The sequence below is a fragment of the Biomphalaria glabrata genome, chromosome 2 (assembly GCF_947242115.1).
Source record: "Biomphalaria glabrata chromosome 2, xgBioGlab47.1, whole genome shotgun sequence".
NCBI classification, from domain to species: domain Eukaryota; kingdom Metazoa; phylum Mollusca; class Gastropoda; family Planorbidae; genus Biomphalaria; species Biomphalaria glabrata.
The window spans coordinates 9618906-9639236 of record NC_074712.1 but is presented as its reverse complement, the minus strand read 5'-3'; the positions used below and the strand labels follow the sequence as shown (position 1 = coordinate 9639236).

The 20331-nt window shown below is 38.5% G+C and overlaps 1 protein-coding gene across 2 annotated transcripts in view; it reads left to right on the top strand.

The window, feature by feature from the left end:
- Nucleotides 1-9197: 9197 nt before the first annotated feature.
- The window catches only part of LOC106060643 (dual 3',5'-cyclic-AMP and -GMP phosphodiesterase 11-like), a 148389-nt gene continuing 137255 nt past the window's right edge, over nt 9198-20331 (top strand). The window contains exon 1 of one of the 2 annotated variants that reach the window (XM_056019041.1): nt 9198-10627. In XM_056019041.1, coding sequence (XP_055875016.1) covers nt 9479-10627 — 1149 coding nt within the window. In that variant the 5' untranslated portion in view covers nt 9198-9478. Of the gene's footprint in view, nt 10628-17339; nt 19342-20331 lie in introns of those variants that run through there. The other variant, XM_056019042.1, reaches the window with a different exon arrangement.

The following is a 20331-nucleotide window of genomic DNA, read 5'->3' as shown; positions in this document are numbered from 1 at the left end:
TAGCATAGGAGGCACAACAGAGAAATGACTGCAATTCAATGTTTCAGTAAAAATGTTAGCATAGGAGGCACACCAGAGAAATGACTGCAATTCAATGTTTCAGTAAAAATGTTAGCATAGGAGGCACACCAGAGAAATGACTGCAATTCAATGTTTCAGTAAAAATGTTAGCATAGGAGGCACACCAGAGAAATGACTGCAATTCAATGTTTCAGTAAAAATGTTAGCATAGGAGGCACACCAGAGAAATGACTGCAATTCAATGTTTCAGTAAAAATGTTAGCATAGGAGGCACACCAGAGAAATGACTGCAATTCAATGTTTCAGTAAAAATGTTAGCATAGGAGGCACAACAGAGAAATGACTGCAATTCAATGTTTCAGTAAAAATGTTAGCATAGGAGGCACAACAGAGAAATGACTGCAATTCAATGTTTCAGTAAAAATGTTAGCATAGGAGGCACAACAGAGAAATGACTGCAATTCAATGTTTCAGTAAAAATGTTAGCATAGGAGGCACACCAGAGAAATGACTGCAATTCAATGTTTCAGTAAAAATGTTAGCATAGGAGGCACACCAGAGAAATGACTGCAATTCAATGTTTCAGTAAAAATGTTAGCATAGGAGGCACACCAGAGAAATGACTGCAATTCAATGTTTCAGTAAAAATGTTAGCATAGGAGGCACAACAGAGAAATGACTGCAATTCAATGTTTCAGTAAAAATGTTAGCATAGGAGGCACACCAGAGAAATGACTGCAATTCAATGTTTCAGTAAAAATGTTAGCATAGGAGGCACACCAGAGAAATGACTGCAATTCAATGTTTCAGTAAAAATGTTAGCATAGGAGGCACACCAGAGAAATGACTGCAATTCAATGTTTCAGTAAAAATGTTAGCATAGGAGGCACACCAGAGAAATGACTGCAATTCAATGTTTCAGTAAAAATGTTAGCATAGGAGGCACACCAGAGAAATGACTGCAATTCAATGTTTCAGTAAAAATGTTAGCATAGGAGGCACACCAGAGAAATGACTGCAATTCAATGTTTCAGTAAAAATGTTAGCATAGGAGGCACACCAGAGAAATGACTGCAATTCAATGTTTCAGTAAAAATGTTAGCATAGGAGGCACACCAGAGAAATGACTGCAATTCAATGTTTCAGTAAAAATGTTAGCATAGGAGGCACACCAGAGAAATGACTGCAATTCAATGTTTCAGTAAAAATGTTAGCATAGGAGGCACACCAGAGAAATGACTGCAATTCAATGTTTCAGTAAAAATGTTAGCATAGGAGGCACACCAGAGAAATGACTGCAATTCAATGTTTCAGTAAAAATGTTAGCATAGGAGGCACAACAGAGAAATGACTGCAATTCAATGTTTCAGTAAAAATGTTAGCATAGGAGGCACAACAGAGAAATGACTGCAATTCAATGTTTCAGTAAAAATGTTAGCATAGGAGGCACAACAGAGAAATGACTGCAATTCAATGTTTCAGTAAAAATGTTAGCATAGGAGGCACACCAGAGAAATGACTGCAATTCAATGTTTCAGTAAAAATGTTAGCATAGGAGGCACACCAGAGAAATGACTGCAATTCAATGTTTCAGTAAAAATGTTAGCATAGGAGGCACACCAGAGAAATGACTGCAATTCAATGTTTCAGTAAAAATGTTAGCATAGGAGGCACACCAGAGAAATGACTGCAATTCAATGTTTCAGTAAAAATGTTAGCATAGGAGGCACACCAGAGAAATGACTGCAATTCAATGTTTCAGTAAAAATGTTAGCATAGGAGGCACACCAGAGAAATGACTGCAATTCAATGTTTCAGTAAAAATGTTAGCATAGGAGGCACAACAGAGAAATGACTGCAATTCAATGTTTCAGTAAAAATGTTAGCATAGGAGGCACACCAGAGAAATGACTGCAATTCAATGTTTCAGTAAAAATGTTAGCATAGGAGGCACAACAGAGAAATGACTGCAATTCAATGTTTCAGTAAAAATGTTAGCATAGGAGGCACACCAGAGAAATGACTGCAATTCAATGTTTCAGTAAAAATGTTAGCATAGGAGGCACAACAGAGAAATGACTGCAATTCAATGTTTCAGTAAAAATGTTAGCATAGGAGGCACACCAGAGAAATGACTGCAATTCAATGTTTCAGTAAAAATGTTAGCATAGGAGGCACAACAGAGAAATGACTGCAATTCAATGTTTCAGTAAAAATGTTAGCATAGGAGGCACACCAGAGAAATGACTGCAATTCAATGTTTCAGTAAAAATGTTAGCATAGGAGGCACAACAGAGAAATGACTGCAATTCAATGTTTCAGTAAAAATGTTAGCATAGGAGGCACACCAGAGAAATGACTGCAATTCAATGTTTCAGTAAAAATGTTAGCATAGGAGGCACACCAGAGAAATGACTGCAATTCAATGTTTCAGTAAAAATGTTAGCATAGGAGGCACACCAGAGAAATGACTGCAATTCAATGTTTCAGTAAAAATGTTAGCATAGGAGGCACACCAGAGAAATGACTGCAATTCAATGTTTCAGTAAAAATGTTAGCATAGGAGGCACACCAGAGAAATGACTGCAATTCAATGTTTCAGTAAAAATGTTAGCATAGGAGGCACACCAGAGAAATGACTGCAATTCAATGTTTCAGTAAAAATGTTAGCATAGGAGGCACACCAGAGAAATGACTGCAATTCAATGTTTCAGTAAAAATGTTAGCATAGGAGGCACACCAGAGAAATGACTGCAATTCAATGTTTCAGTAAAAATGTTAGCATAGGAGGCACACCAGAGAAATGACTGCAATTCAATGTTTCAGTAAAAATGTTAGCATAGGAGGCACACCAGAGAAATGACTGCAATTCAATGTTTCAGTAAAAATGTTAGCATAGGAGGCACACCAGAGAAATGACTGCAATTCAATGTTTCAGTAAAAATGTTAGCATAGGAGGCACACCAGAGAAATGACTGCAATTCAATGTTTCAGTAAAAATGTTAGCATAGGAGGCACACCAGAGAAATGACTGCAATTCAATGTTTCAGTAAAAATGTTAGCATAGGAGGCACACCAGAGAAATGACTGCAATTCAATGTTTCAGTAAAAATGTTAGCATAGGAGGCACACCAGAGAAATGACTGCAATTCAATGTTTCAGTAAAAATGTTAGCATAGGAGGCACACCAGAGAAATGACTGCAATTCAATGTTTCAGTAAAAATGTTAGCATAGGAGGCACACCAGAGAAATGACTGCAATTCAATGTTTCAGTAAAAATGTTAGCATAGGAGGCACACCAGAGAAATGACTGCAATTCAATGTTTCAGTAAAAATGTTAGCATAGGAGGCACACCAGAGAAATGACTGCAATTCAATGTTTCAGTAAAAATGTTAGCATAGGAGGCACACCAGAGAAATGACTGCAATTCAATGTTTCAGTAAAAATGTTAGCATAGGAGGCACACCAGAGAAATGACTGCAATTCAATGTTTCAGTAAAATTCAAAAACTGTGGTCGAAAATGGAATTATTTTTAGTGTTCAACAAACTTCAAAAATAAACAAAAAGAAAAAGAGTGGATGTAGCCACTAGAAGAGATATTCGCCTTCCTTTTGCTTATTTAAAAGTTGTAATGTCTAATATTGTCGGACTGCAGGAGTCACAAGGTTCCCATTAGCTTAATTTCATTTTGTAGTGAATTCAGCAATAATAATGTTTATATTAAAACTAAAACTAAATTGACTATTAAACCTAAAAACAGTAGGCTCTAATATTCAATAATTCAATAGGGGCTATTCTTAGGATTTGAAAGAAAGTCATGACAATGAGATTAATTTTGTGCGTAATCACTGCAAATTATTTGACATCATTTTTGTATAATGATAATAATGGCAATGTCTTCGATTCCGAAGACTAAGTGCAGTGTTTCACATAAATACGCAAACCCAGTTGCGACCTGCATATTTTCCCGAATTTTGTGCAGATATAGCCGTTGTCCGCTGGCGGTCTATTTAAGTTTCTTTTCCGTATTCTGCGCATTTCTTCAATAATGGCTTTTTTTTTAGTCTCAAATATTTGTCCCGCAGCGTTTGTGAGAGCTCTCCAACAGCCTCTCTCAGAGGCCATCTGCTGCCAGGTACTTTCCTTTATGCCAGTGAGGGCGAAATGACCTTTAAAAAAAAGCTACCTCCCCTGAAGGTTTTCATTGAAAAGTTTATTAATTTTTTGAAAAATCTGCTTGCATATATAATTAAAAAAATTAGATGGTTCACTTTCGGAAAAGAAAAAAGTAGCCGTTGCATCAGAACTTTGAATGATCTAAAATATCATGATGTCCAATTTTCATTTTCTCTTCTAGTTTCTGAGATATAAACGAGACGGACGGACGACGGACAGACAGGCCACACAAAACTAGTAGCGTCTTTTCCTATTTCGGGGGCATCTAAAAAGGGCGAATGAAAACATGAGTTTGCACCCCCCCCCCAAGTCTAAATCTATTAAAGATTAATTACATGATTGAATTAAAATAGTTGATGCAAATTCAATTAATATTAGCTTAAATAGCTTTTTTTGTTTTAAAAAGCATTTGTTTAATGGAGCCATTCATTAAGTTAATTTCAAAATTCCTTTGAATATAGTCAGATGAACACAGTTATACAGTTTTTAGCATCAAGATGATGATTCCAGCTATTTTATATTGTGTTTACAACTCTTATTATTTATCATATCTGCTACACATGAAACTGCAAGCAAAATTATAAACAGCAAATATTAGAATTTAATTTACGCCTAGATTTATTTTTTTCCTCACGCAGACAATTTGAATTAAAGCCTTAATCTATATATTTTTTTTTTCTACAAATAATCTAAAACTCAATATTGTTGACAAATGCCGAAAATGTGGAAATGTGGGTGAGTCAATTGAACATATAATGGCGGGATGTTCAGCCCTATCGGAATATGCATACCTAGGTCGCAATAACCAAGTTGCAAAGCTAATACACCAGCACTTGGCTTTGACACACAATTTGATCGGTAAGGATACTCCTCCATATTATAAATACTCACCACAAGAGGTTCTCGAGTCTACTGAACATCTGCTGTACTGGGATAGGCCTATTCTGACCAACAAAACGGTAGATTTCAATCGCCCGGATCTTCTGTTCGTTGATAAAAAAAAAACGCTACCATTATCGACATCGCCGTACCACTGACTCATAATTTAAGAAAAACTGAGATAGAAAATCAAAGTAAATATGGTAACCTAGGCTTAGAGATTAAGCGTCTATGGAAATTGTCCAAAATACAATATACCCCATTGTTATATCAACCAAGGGGATAATAACAACTGACCTCACAGACACCTTCAAGGCCCTTGGCATTCCTAGGAATGTCAGAGGGCGGTTTTGCTGCAGACCTGCCACATCACCAGAAAATTCCTCAGTGGAAACTGTTAAAGGGACTACGATGAATTTTGTTTCTCTTTAGCGAATGACTACTCGTTCATTTCTAACATAATAATGATAATAATAATACTAATACTTTTAATAATAATTAGTTATGTCGCATATTACACAATCAAGGGAGGTAACAAAAATAATTATAGTTAGTTCCTCACTTCTTCGTTTTTCTGTGTTATCTTTCTTTGGTTACAGTGAAACGTGAAAATAGCAATTAGCTAAAAGGCAAAACTAGAACTAGTTTTAGGAACGTTCGCTCGACAACGTGTAATTGTAGAAAGAAACGAAATAATCCAAAGTAAATTATTATTTTTTTTTTTACAACGGCGCCCTCACTAGTAGCGTACAGGTTCCTCGTGGACACAGACTGGAGTACATGATGGTGAGTTCTCCCTTCCTTCCTTAGGTTTGGTAATGAGAACAAATCAGGTCCCCGGACATCCCTGTATGTAGCAATACATTTACTAATTGGGTTTCCTATGCAGGTAGCACAAATTCAGTGACTACTGGTTCAAGTATCAAGCACTACAATATATAATATATTGGGTCCACTACTATTTTTAATTTACATAAATGATTTACCAAATTGCATTACTTCAGGAACAAAAGTCAGATTATTTGCAGACGATTGCATAATGTATAGAACAATAAAAACAACACAAGACACAGATATTTTACAAAGAGAATTAGATGAATTACAGAAATGGGAATCAAATTGGAGCATGTCTTTCCACCCAGAAAAATGTCAGTTGTTAAGAGTAACAAAAAAACTAAAACAAATTAATTCCACTTATCTTATTCATGGCGAACCAGTAACAGACTAAAAACGCAAACTACCTAGGTGTTATAATAAATGAAAAACGGTCATGGAATCCACATATTAATGAAACTATAAAAAAAAAATCAAACAAAGCGTTAGGATTTATTAAAAGAAATTTCTATAAATCAAATAAGAACATAAAACTAAAATGTTATTTAACCTTGGTTAGGCCAATAATAGAATATGCATCCTTTGTCTGGGACCCCTCAACTCAAGAAAACATTAAGAAACTGGAACAGACACAAAATAGAGCAGTGAGATTCATAACAAACGAATATTTACATTTGACTAGAGTAACACCTTTAGTAAAATCACTAAATTTAGAAAGCCTTTAGGACAGAAGACTCCAAAGTAAAGTAGCAAATATACATAAAACACTGAATCATAATCTTCAAATACAAAAACAAAATTTAATAAAATACTCCAAAAGACACAAAGATAAAGGCACATTCCTCATCCCATGTTTAATTCATGATGGTTGTCACGTTACAGTTTTTTCCATTGTTTTATCAATAAGATCATGTGAATAAATGTTGTTTGTTTACGATTGGTGAATGAGGTCCATTAACGGCTGGCCTCTCGGACATGTGTGTACAACTGAGCGCACTGCTGACAAAATTATTGAATGTTTTGAGCTATAAGATCTGCTATGTGACATATATTGACCCTAATAATAATGTGTGCGTGTTTCTGAGGAGATTGTGGGTGTGGGGTTATTCGTGACTAACCGTACCTAAAGAGTGATCCATTTATGACTCTGGTTTATGTTGAGTGGCAATCGTTTTGTTAGCATACCAAGGACGTCACCTGGTATCGACCCTTGAACTGTCATAATAACGTGTTGTAAAAATGGATAACATTATTATGGTAGTCTCCCTTTGACCCATTCTCTTGTCCAATGACTCGTAGCGTAAGACTTCACAATGAGACTAGATATACCGGACTGAGACTTAACTTTTTCCCCAGGCATCATATAGACAACAAAGGTTAACATCCCGAGTGGTAATTCATTGTGACAATTAAGGTCCGATAATTCTTTCTCTTCTAATTGATGATACCATCGATGGTTTGACCTCATTAAATTTAATTAATGTTTCATTTTATAAACTTTACGTTGTTTTATGTAAAAAAAAAAGAAGCTTTTCCCTTGAGTTCTATAATAAATAAAACATTTTCTGATTACAAACAAAAAAGTTATTGATGTTTAATCATAGCCAGGGTAGTGAAATACAAATTAGCAAAATGAATAATTCCGCCGGAACGTGGAGAATAATTTACGAAATAGAGGGTTTTATGGTCGAAAAAAAAAATTCATTAGTTTAAATTTTTTAGCTATCGACCATATTCTCTAATTAACTCTCTACAACTAAATGGAGCTTAAACAAAAAAAATGGTTAAAATATTTAAAATATTTTCAAAGTATAAAAATAAAAATTAATTTAAATTTAGCAAGAGAGCTAGAAAATCTAAAAATGTATTATTTTGTACAGACTAGACGTCTTTGGGTATTTTAGCATGTAGATTCTATTCATTCAAGAATGAATGTGCACTCTCAGGGGAGCATAGGGCCGCAACCATACCTCTCCACCGAACTCGGTTCTGAGCAGCTTTCTTCATCTGCTCCCATGTCATTCCAGTACCCTCAGCTTCACTGATGACTGACCTCTTCCAGGTTTGCTTGGGTCTTCCCAATTTCCTCTTTCCTTGTTAGTTCCAGTCAAGGGCCTGCCTTGCAAACATTGGTAGCTGGTTTTCGCAGGGTGTTTCCTATCCAGCTCCACTTTCGCTTTGTGATGTCTTGGGCTATGGAGTTTAATAAATGTTCCATTTTTGGTTTAATCTCCATTTTGGTTGTAGAGAGTTAATTAGAGAATATGGTCGATAGCTTAAAAAAATAAACTACCGTATTGGCTTTTCTCTTTTCGACCATAAAACCTTCTTTTTTTATATATAAGTAACAAATAGTGACACGAAACAGGTCCACCTTCCATCGTGGATGCTCAGACTTTAGCAACTTTTTAAAGATAACTTTTGAAGAGGCAACACGAACACCCCCCCCCCTCCTTCCCAAGTGATTGGACCTTAGCGCACTGAGTATGCTCTAAGCGTGCAGGTTGTGTTTGAACACAAACACTGACTACAAATATTTCCACACATTTATGATCGCTAGTCGAGATGTTTTAAAAATAAATTTTCATGATTGATTCAGAATAACTGATGCAGTTTCACTCTATATCAGCTTATATATATATACGATTCCTCTATTCTGTTTGTGTTTTGTTAGTCTAGCAAGTGTGTATCTGTGTGTATCTGTGTGTTTCTTCTGTTTACAGTCCCTCGCGGTGTGTGTTGCCGTGACACGCAGGATTCTGCTCTCGTCTGACGTGTTGGGATATCTTGTATTATAAGAAAATAAGAGCTAATTCTAGATGACAAGAATTAGCTCTAATGCAAGATTATATATTGGAATATTCAGACATATCGGCGAAAGAAAGATTGACGCAGTTTCAAAGCAAACAGATCTATCGTTTTAATGGACCTCATTCACCAATCGTAAACAAACAACATTTAGCCACGTGATTCTATATATCTTCTATACAAATTATGTTATCCATAGTGGCTGTCACGTGATACGTATTTTTCATTGTTTTATCAATATTATGACGTGGCTAAATGTGTTTATTTACGATTGGGGAATGAGGTCCATTCTTGCTAAACAGAGCTGTGTTGCGAGACTTGCTATTGCATGCGTGCTGTAGGACACTGTAGGTTATATTATTTTACAATGTTTTTCCCACGTGCAGCTTGTGTTGGATTCATGCACGATTTCTACATGTTCCCACCCCTGAATAGCCTGTAACAATAAACGCGGTGTAGCGTTATAGTCGCGAGTGACCCGTGGCGAGCGAGCCCGCAGTAGGTGCTAGTTGTATAAGCCGGGCTGGCTGTACACATTCATTCATAATATGATAAGAGTTTTTTTTTTTCTTTTCGTGTTAGTGTTGTCGATGTATTAAAGTGCCTACCTCAACTGGGTGTTTGAAGCGAGGTGCAGCTGTAGCAGGTGTTCAGCTGCTGCAGCCGGTGTTGGTATTGTTCTTACTCAGAGTGAAGGGTAGCTGTGCGGTGCGCCCTTATAAACAGTTTTCATAAGTTTCTGGGGTAGTTTTTCAAGATGGATACTGACCAAAACAAGACTGCAAGCAGTGATAGCACAGGTCCGTCGTCGGAGATGATCCCAACCTGTGCGAGTGAAGGGAGCAGCAGCAGTGAAGTACCAGTGAGCAGCAGCAGTGAAGTACCAGTGAGCAGCAGCAGTGAAGTACCAGTGAGCAGCAGCAGTGCAGTACCAGTGAGCAGCAGCAGTGCAGTACCAGTGAGCAGCAGCAGTGCAGTACCAGTGACCAGCAGCAGCGCTGTGCTTCTTTGCCCTCCCCCTACCCTTACCGTGTCGACCGGACAAGAGGCACCATCCCAGAATAGTCCGCCGTCCCCGGACAATGATGCTTTTCGGCCCAGATGCGCTTCTTGGAGCCCGATAAGCCCCTCGAAGCGAGGGGCTTGCTATGCTGTGAGCAGGCTGAGTGGTCAAGGCGTGCCCAGCAACCACCCTCTGCCTTCCGGTGACGAAGGTGCTGTAAATGTTGACGAAGACACCCGGCGGGAGTATGAGGTCACGGAGAAATGGCTGGACGACAACCCGACATTTCTGTACAGCTACTACGCAAGCAAAAGCCGCGAGAGTTTGAATAACGCATGGATGTTTGCTAATGCCCTGTCTGGGGTGGATTACTTTAACTACCCTAGCAACGTAAACACCAACATCATGAGCCCCAGGACGAGCCCCGGGACAGACACACCTCTGTATAAGATCTCAGCCCAGGAGCTCGAAAAAGGAGGCATCTTAAGCCCCTTGATCCACTTGGTGGACGGATTGCCAACCTTCATAGGAACCTCGCCTTCATCGACGCCAACGCAGCCCAGAAGCAGAAGACGCTCTAAAAGCGAACTCATGTCCCTGGACGAGAAGCAGCTGATGCACGAGCTGATGATTGACATATCCAACGAATTGAACGTCACGAGTCTATGCTTCAAGATCCTTCAGAATATGTGCATCCTGCTGAATGCCGACAGGTGTTCCATGTTCCTAGTGAAAAAAAAAATAAAAAAATACTTGGTTTCAACCTTGTTTGACGTCACGTATGACTCTGAGTTCAAGTCCGTTTCCACAGAGACGGAGAAAATAGAGATACCTTTTGGCAAAGGAATATGCGGATATGTTGCTGAGAATGCAGTAATAGTGAATATAGCAAACGCCTACGAGGTAAGACTGTTAATATTTTATCACATTTTTTAGAACTCTCTAGATCTCTACGTCCAAACATAGTTTTAGTGTTTATCCAGTTCTGTACATAAACATTGTCAGGCATAAGACTCAAGTCTTTTATTTTTCGAGCCATTTTTCGTTTGTTAGATAAAGAGTTTAGCGTCCCGAAGAAAACAACAAGAAGAAGGCATTGAACTTCTTGTGTTTTAATGACTAGTCCATCTCAACCATTCTCTCATACTTGTGTACGACCTACAAATAAATGTAGGCCTGTAACACCTTTTTTTTTTTTTCTAAATTCTTACTCTATTTTAAAGAACATCAGGTCAGCTAAACAGATGAGAGATCCTTACACTTGTGTCATGTCTAGCTCAGACTTTTCCTTTCGTTAGTTCTACACTTTTGACGTTACAAATGTCTGTGTTACAAATGTCTGTGTTACAAATGTCTGTGTTACAAATGTCTGTGTTACAAATGTCTGTGTTACAAATGTCTGTGTTACAAATGTCTGTGTTACAAATGTCTGTGTTACAAATATCTGTGTTACAAATGTCTGTGTTTGCACGTTACAAATGTCTGTGTTACAAATGTCTGTGTTACAAATGTCTGTGTTACAAATGTCTGTGTTACAAATGTCTGTGTTACAAATGTCTGTGTTACAAATGTCTGTGTTTGCACATTACAAATGTCTGTGTTACAAATGTCTGTGTTTGCACGTTACAAATGTCTGTGTTACAAATGTCTGTGTTACAAATGTCTGTGTTACAAATGTCTGTGTTACAAATGTCTGTGTTACAAATGTCTGTGTTACAAATGTCTGTGTTTGCAGGTTACAAATGTCTGTGTTACAAATGTCTGTGTTACAAATGTCTGTGTTACAAATGTCTGTGTTTGCACGTTACAAATGTCTGCGTTTGCACGTTACAAATGTCTGCGTTTGCACGTTACAAATGTTTGTGTTACAAATGTCTGTGTTACAAATGTCTGTGTTACAAATGTCTGTGTTACAAATGTCTGTGTTACAAATGTCTGTGTTTGCACATTACAAATGTCTGTGTTACAAATGTCTGTGTTTGCACGTTACAAATGTCTGTGTTACAAATGTCTGTGTTACAAATGTCTGTGTTACAAATGTCTGTGTTACAAATGTCTGTGTTACAAATGTCTGTGTTACAAATGTCTGTGTTTGCAGGTTACAAATGTCTGTGTTACAAATGTCTGTGTTACAAATGTCTGTGTTACAAATGTCTGTGTTTGCACGTTACAAATGTCTGCGTTTGCACGTTACAAATGTCTGCGTTTGCACGTTACAAATGTTTGTGTTACAAATGTCTGTGTTACAAATGTCTGTGTTACAAATGTCTGTGTTACAAATGTCTGTGTTACAAATGTCTGTGTTACAAATGTCTGTGTTACAAATGTCTGTGTTACAAATGTCTGTGTTTGCACGTTACAAATGTCTGTATTACAAATGTCTGCGTTACAAATGTCTGCGTTACAAATGTCTGTGTTACAAATGTCTGTGTTTGCTCGTTACAAATGTCTGTGTTTGCAAGGCAGATCCAAGTCGTCTCTACACGAGAACTGATAGGTCGCACCCTGGTGAAGCTGGGTTCAACATTATTATTAGCAGTGCAAATGGCCCCCCGGTAAAATTTTTAGTTTACTTATTGTTAGCAGCTTGTCGTTTGTATGGAAGGTTTTTTGTTGAAGATATTTTTACTAAAACGGAAAGACAACTATTAGTATCACTTGATCTCTATAGTGGGTGTTCCACTATTGAACCAACTGGAACAGATGGTGGCTGGTAAAATCTAGGGGCGTACAAAGTTTTCGTACGTTCTATATCCGCCTCCCCTCACCCACCTCACGTTCCTAAAATTAAAAAAAAAAGTAACCGTTTTGTCTGCAAACTTAGTTTGAAGTGATCAAAGAAAGGAAACTCACGAAACTAAAATACACTGACACTAATTATCGTTGTTACCTCCCTTGTGTTAAAAAAAAATGACTTCGAAGAAAAGAATTTGAGGAAGTCAATTCATTAGTCAAGGCCATTTGCTTAGGAAGGTGCCCCTTGGCCTAGGTTTAAAAAATACGTTAAGTTCCTCTCCCCCCTTTTATGTTAAGCCTGATAGGAGCCTAGTACAAGGCGATAGCCCAATGCAGGTACTGCTTGTCTAATTAGCTGATATTTAAACGTTTTTTTCACTAATTTTTTCGAGGGTTCCTATGGGCCCCAAATAGCCATGGTCCCTGGCGCAATGAACCACTTTGTGCCAGGGTTGTTGCGTCATTAGTCAAGGCTTACAGGGCTTAAAACAAATTGTTTGTTGTTGATTGGTTCAGCCTTTCCTCCTTTTGTTTTTACGTAAATGATACACACTTGTTTCCTTTCATTCTTCGTTCAAATATCAGTACACTGCAAAAGAGAGACAATGTATCACTTGTCAAAAAAATAATAAACTTAAAAAGGGTTTAAGCGTTTGGGTATATTCTCTCTTACTGAAGCGTTTAATGCTTATTTTATTAGACGTATATTTTTAAACATCAGTTGATTGTAAATATATTTTGCTTTGCTATTTGTGAACTAACATAGACGTGCCTTTTTTTCCTCTTAATTAAACGGTTCATAAGAGTTTGGGGTCATTAAAAAAACGATTGGTATATCTCTGACATGTACAACTGGGTGCAATGGTGACAAGATTATTGTTTTGAACTGTCAAGTGACATATATTGCCCCCTCGCAATGTGTGTGTGTGTGCGTGTAAGGGGAGTGTGGGTGTGTGTGTGTGTGTGTGTGTGGGGGGTTATCCGTTGTACCTAAAGAGTGATCCATTTATGACTCTGGTTTATGTTGAGTGGCAAACGTTTTGTCAACATTCCAAGGACGTCACCTTGGTATCGATCCTTGAGCTATCACACTGTCATAATTACGTGTTGTAAAAGGGGTAACAATAGTCTAGTAGTCTCCCTTTGACCCATTGTATTATTTTAATCTCTCGATATGCAGAACTTCACAATGAGACAGGCTACCCTGGACTGAGACTTCACTTATTGCACAGGCACTATACAAAACAACAATTATTACCTTTCTGATAAGTAATTTCATTGCGTTAATTAAAGTCAGTCTCTAGTTACCATTTCAACAACTCGTGTCATTAAGCTACAGTTATTATATTTCATCGGGTAACAGTCTTTCTTTGGCACTACTAGGATTTCAGATGCTTTGAAGGGAAAAGCAATTTACTTTATAGTCTCCCCTTAGCATTTTCTTCTAAAGAATTTTCTAACAACTTGGCAAGTCTGCAGCAGTTCCGCCTCTTGATTCTCTGACCGGTGATACAAAGACTCAAAAAGCTGAGCTGCGGTTATTCAAAACGTACTGTCACCTGCTCTAAGCATTTATTTTGAGTCTGTTTCTTTTCTACTTTTGGAGGCATTTCATTACATATGCCTTATCTTAGATTCACGTCTGACCGTTTTCTGGATCTTCTAACAAGTGGCTGGTCGTGGGTATGTTCTTCATACGTATCATAATGGTCCCCAGTTCGAGCCTCCGTCGCTTCCGTCCGACAATGATGTAGTAGGTTTAGGTTGGCACGGAACATCCGAAACCTTTAAGAAAATGTTTCATCCAGCTTTCCATTTCGTACTCATTACGTTATTCAGCTGAAGTAACCTTTTGGGTTTAAAATATACCAAAGCATTACGTTATTCAGCTGAAGTAACCTTTTGGGTTTAAAATATACCAAAGCATTACGTTATTCAGCTGAAGTAACCTTTTGGGTTTAAAATATATCAAAGCATTACGTTATTCAGCTGAAGTAACCTTTTGGGTTTAAAATATACCAAAGCATTACGTTATTCAGCTGAAGTAACCTTTTGGGTTTAAAATATACCAAAGCATTACGTTATTCAGCTGAAGTAACCTTTTGGGTTTAAAATATATCAAAGCATTACGTTATTCAGCTGAAGTAACCTTTTGGGTTTAAAATATATCAGAGCATTACGTTATTCAGCTGAAGTAACCTTTTGGGTTTAAAATATACCAAAGCATTACGTTATTCAGCTGAAGTAACCTTTTGGGTTTAAAATATACCAAAGCATTACGTTATTCAGCTGAAGTAACCTTTTGGGTTTAAAATATACCAAAGCATTACGTTATTCAGCTGAAGTAACCTTTTGGGTTTAAAATATATCAGAGCATTACGTTATTCAGCTGAAGTTACCTTTTGGGTTTAAAATATATCAAAGCATTACGTTATTCAGCTGAAGTTACCTTTTGGGTTAAACATAACATCAAATAGACTGACACTATTACCAACTGTAGTGTACTCACAGTGCGAATGAAGTCTTGTCAGTAGGCAGTGCTAAGCTAGTGTTGAGCGAACTAATTTATTTCATGTAGCAGGCTTAGCACGCCCTGTTGATAAGGTGATACTCGTTGGCTCACGCTGGCTAGATGGGGGCTCTTGAATACCTAATCGTAAACATAGTGATTATGTACATAGAACTTTTTTTGTTCATGTTCAGTACTGCATGGGTAATTAGATAAAAAGACTGCTCTAACAGACAGGGGGGGGGGGGGGTAGGGGGAGTGAGTTGGTAAAAGCTTTGTAAAAAGAAGGCAGTTCAATGAAGTTCTTTTCTTTTGAAAACAGACTTTTGCAGAGTCAAGGTGATTGTTTATTTTGCACTTAATGGCGGCTTTACCAGTTCCGTAATATACAATACAAAAGAGTGTAGGAGAAACAAGTAATTAAACAAAAAAATAGATGAAAACAAAATAAGTTGATGAAGCTCGTGGTGGTCTGGCCTTTTAATTCTTCATTATGCGCATTAGTTCCAGTGAACTTTCGCAATCAAGTTGTTCAACTAACAGTCCAGCTAATGATTTTCCAATGACTAGAACTTTAAATGTACACAAGACGGTGCGCAAATTGTTCCATGCACTTATTCAACTCTTGACGGCAGCGGTTCTCAAACTTTTTCCTTAACGGAACACTCGCACTTTCGGAGAATTGAGCGGAACACTTTATTTCTTTTTTCAATTATTTGAATTAAAAAAAAATATTATAAATTAAGTATAAATTTTTTTAAAAACTGTATACTTATTACATATGCATACATACATACATACATGTACATAGAAGGTCTAATGACTCAGATGATATTATGTCGTAGTAGAGTGGAGCATAGTTTCTTGATCACGCACGATATTGATAAGCTGAATTCTAATACCAAGTGTGGCGTCAAGTTTATTTCTACAATTTGACTTTCTTACAACATACGAAAATCTTGCTTCGCATAAACAAGATACAGGAAACTAAATTAAAATAACGATACCTTGTTGTGAAATATTGTGGTACTTCTAAGAAATACAAAACTTAACCAAAACTTGAAATTATTTAATGGTTGATCTATCTTGGTAACTTTGTTACAAGTTAGTCTTGAATCTAGATTAGTTCAAAGTTCATATTGATGTTATGGAATGTATTTTGTTCACAATTTTCTACATTTACTTAGAGATTAATTCACGTATAGGTTGACTAGATGATCATTCCAGTAGTTCGTGGAACACCTACTTAGGCCTCGCGGAACCCTAGGGCTCCACGGAACACAGTTTGGGAAACACTGCTCTACTAAATACTTAGACATTTGAGTCAAGTGCGGGAATTCCCACTGAAGCCGTGAGCAACGCAAAGCGTTAACCAAATTTAATTTTAAAATTATATTTTCAAAAAATTACAACTGTCAAACCAGAATTTGAGTTATTCTTACCACAAATATAGGTATACACAGTTTGTCAAAGCTCTGAGAATCGTTAAAGCCATTTTCAAAATATCCATACAACTTCTGTTCATTCCATACAACTTCTGTTCATTCCATACAACTTCTGTTCATTCCATAAAACTTCTGTTCATATCCATACAACTTCTGTTCATATCCATACAACTTCGGTTCATATCCATACAACTTCCGTTCATATCCATACAACTTCTGTTCATTCCATACAACTTCTGTTCATATCCATACAACTTCTGTTCATATCCATACAACTTCTGTTCCACCCACTCACGAAAGGAATCGTGGTGGCTGGGTGGGAAAGCGCTTGGTGCCAGGTTCGAATCTCGGTGAGCACTGGGATTCTTATTTTATTAGAATTCCCTTGAATCCACCCAACACGAATGGGTACCTGACATTAGTTGGGGAATGTAGAGGCGTTTGGTCGTTGTGCTGGCCACATGGCACCCTCGCAAACCGTCAACCACAGAAACAGATGACCTTTACATCATCTACCCTATAGTATAGATCATATGGTCTGAAAGGGGACTTACATTTTGTTTACACCCACGAAGAGTGCAAGATAATTGAGAAATTTTAAAAGTTTATTTTTAAAAATGTAACATCTCATTGTAAATGTAAAATCACAAAGCACATTGTAATGTAGCAGTTTGTCAGTGTAAATAAAGCAAACGTACGTTTATGGCTGAATGCCCGAAGATGTGAATTAATTTATTAGAAGTTTAATGTGTCAGCAGGCTTCACTTGAGAGGGAGGGAGAGTCGGGGGGGAGTAAGGGGGGTTAATATCGTACAAAGTGAAGATGTTCTGGTATCGAACCGCTCTATCTCCTCGCCGAGGACACGCTAAAATAGTGAATGGGTTGTCTGCCCTTCTCTGCTGCAACGTTTTCACTCGGTAGTAAACAGCGCGCCGCGACGTTGTAAGCACGGAGTCTAAGCGCGGCGCGTGGATTTGAGGCTATTTTTTTTTCACCTTCTACTTTTGTCGTCTGCTGATATTATTATTATTATTATTATATTTGATTTTTTTTTTTTTACAAAGTAGTGATTTATTTTCTTGAAAATGGGGGTAGGGGACTTAAGTATTCACGATGTGCTTGGCTGTCGCAAGTAACTGCTGTGGATATATGCATTACTTTCTTAGTGCAATATTGAATTAGCGACTTGTGCTCGGATAGTCTAGCAAGTGTGTATCTGTGTGTTTCTTCTGTTTACTGTCACTAGCGGTGTGTGTAGCCGTGACACGCAGGATTTCTACTCTCTTCTCTGACGTGTTGTGATATTATAATTTAGGAAATAGATTTACGTCTAAATGGCTTGTAAGTAGCTCTAATGCGTGTTTATTTATGGGACTGTTCAGACACATCGGCGAAAGAAAGAAGGACGCAGTTTCAAAGGAAACAGATCTATCGTTTTTTTTTTAATTCTTACGAACAGTGCTGTGTAGAGAGTTTCGCCATTACATGCGTGCTGTAGGCTATATTATTTTACAATGTTTTCCCCCCCGTGCGGCTTGTGTTTGATTCGTGATAGATCTAGTTGTTGAATGCACAGATGTTCCCACCGCTAACAGCCGCTAACAATAAACGCGGTGTGGCGTTATAATCGCGAGTGACCCGTGGCGAGCGAGCCCGCAGTAGGTGCTAGTTGTATAAGCCGGGCTGCTGGCCGTACACATTTATTGATTACGTGATAAGTTTTATTTTCTTTTCGTGTTCTTGTGAACGGTGTATTAAAGTGCCTACCTCAACTAGGTGTGGGAAGCGGGGTGCTGCTGTACAGTGTTCAGCTGCTGCAGCCGGTGTTGGTATTGTTCTTAGGCGCAGGGGAGTGCAGGATAGCCGTGCGGGCCGCCCTTATAAAAAGGACTTTCCTCATTTGCTTTGATAGTCTTTCAAGCTGGATACCAACCGAGACAAGGCTGCAAGCAGTGATAGCGCAAGTCCGTCGTCGCAGAGGGTTCCCACCTGTGCGAGTGGGGGAGGTAGCAGTGCAGTCCCAGCGAGCAGCAGCGTTGTGCTTCCCTGCCCTCCCGCTCGCCTCACCTGGCAAGGGACACCATTCCAGAATAATCCTCCCTTCCCGGTCAATGCTGTCCGACCCGGAAGCGCTTCTTGGAGCCCGAGAAGTCCCTCGAAACGAGGGGCCTGCTATGCTGTGAGCAGGATGAGTGGCGCAGGCGGACCCGGCAACCACCATCTGCCTTCCGGTGACGGAGGTGGTGAAAGTCTTGACGAAGACACCCGGCGTGAGTACGAGGCCATGGAGAGATGGCTGGACGATCATCCCGCATTCCTCCACGCCTACTTCGCACGCAAAGGCCGCGAGAGTTTGGTGAACGCTTGGCTCATCTCCCACGCTCTATCCGGGGTGGATAACCTCAGCACCCCTAGCGCCGAGAGCACCTCAGGGACGAGCTCCGGGGCCAACACTCCCGTGAGGAAGATCTCGGCCCAAGAGTTCGAGAGAGGAGGCATATTAAATCCTATGGTCAACACGGTGGACGGATTGCAAACCTTCATCGGGACGGCCTCGACCTCATCGACGCCAACGCAGCCCAGAAGCAGAAGACGCTCTAAAAGCGAGCTCATGTCCCTGGACGAGAAGCAGCTGATGCACGAGCTGGTGATGGACATCTGCAACGACTTGGACGTCACGAGTCTATGCTTCAAGATCCTTCAGAATATGTGCATCCTGCTGAATGCCGACAGGTGTTCCTTGTTCTTAGTGAAAGGAACCTCGGAGAAAAAATACTTGGTTTCAACCTTGTTTGACGTCACCTGTGACTCGGAGTTCGAGTCCGTTTCCACAAAGGCAGAGGAAATACAAATACCTTTTGGCAAAGGAATATCCGGATATGTTGCTGAGAATGGACTAATGGTGAATATAGCAAACGCCTACGAGGTAAGATGGATATTTTATCACATTCCTAGAAGTTTGTAGTTCCCTCTGTCCAAACTTACTCGTATGGTTTATCATACTCTTAGACCTCTACATCTTTCTGTCCAAACTTATTTGGTTTATCATATTCTTGGACCTCTAGAGACATAGATCTTTACATCCAAACAAACTCGTATGGTTTGCCAAGTTCTGTACATAAACCCTTGTGATAGGCAATAGATTCAATCTTTTATTTTTATAACGAGCATCTTTCATCATATATCTCTGAATAAAGCTTCCGAAATACAACAACAACAACAACAACAAAAGGTCGCTTTGAAAGTCTTAAAATATTATTATGTGAATTGTAACATCTAAAATATTTGAATCCTTCAATATAGCATTGAATTCTGAAACTCGGGAGTGGGGACATTTTTTGACATAATTATTAACATTTATGTTGTCAATCTAAACAAGTTAGATTTTTAGACATCGATTCCTTCGATATGATTTTTGAACCAGACGCTGGTCGTTACCTTCTTAACTCTTTCTCTCTGTAATTATTTACCACATTCTGGTGGAATCAACGCTGGTATCGTCAGTTCGGAGAGAAAGAGTTAATCTATGTATTCCTTGTAATGCTTTAACCCTGCAAGGCATCTTTCCAGTGAGCTTTTCATCATCAAGTTCTTTTATTCCTGTCCAGTTCATTTCTATACAAGTCGGTCCGCAGAATGCTCATGAACATTCAATTCTTTACTGAATACATAGAAACATTTGAGCCGACTCCGGGAATACCCGCTGAAAGCACGTTCAAGATACTTACATTTAATTTTAAGATATTTTGAAAAATTATAATGGTTAAAGCGAAGTTATCACTGTGTGGCAAATTAGATTGTATTTTTTTTTTCAAAAATGTACATAAGCTGTCATATTGTTAAAGCCATTTTCGAAATCAATGTCCACCCAGTCACCGTCCATTGTCCGTCCATTGTCCGTCCATTGTCCATTGTC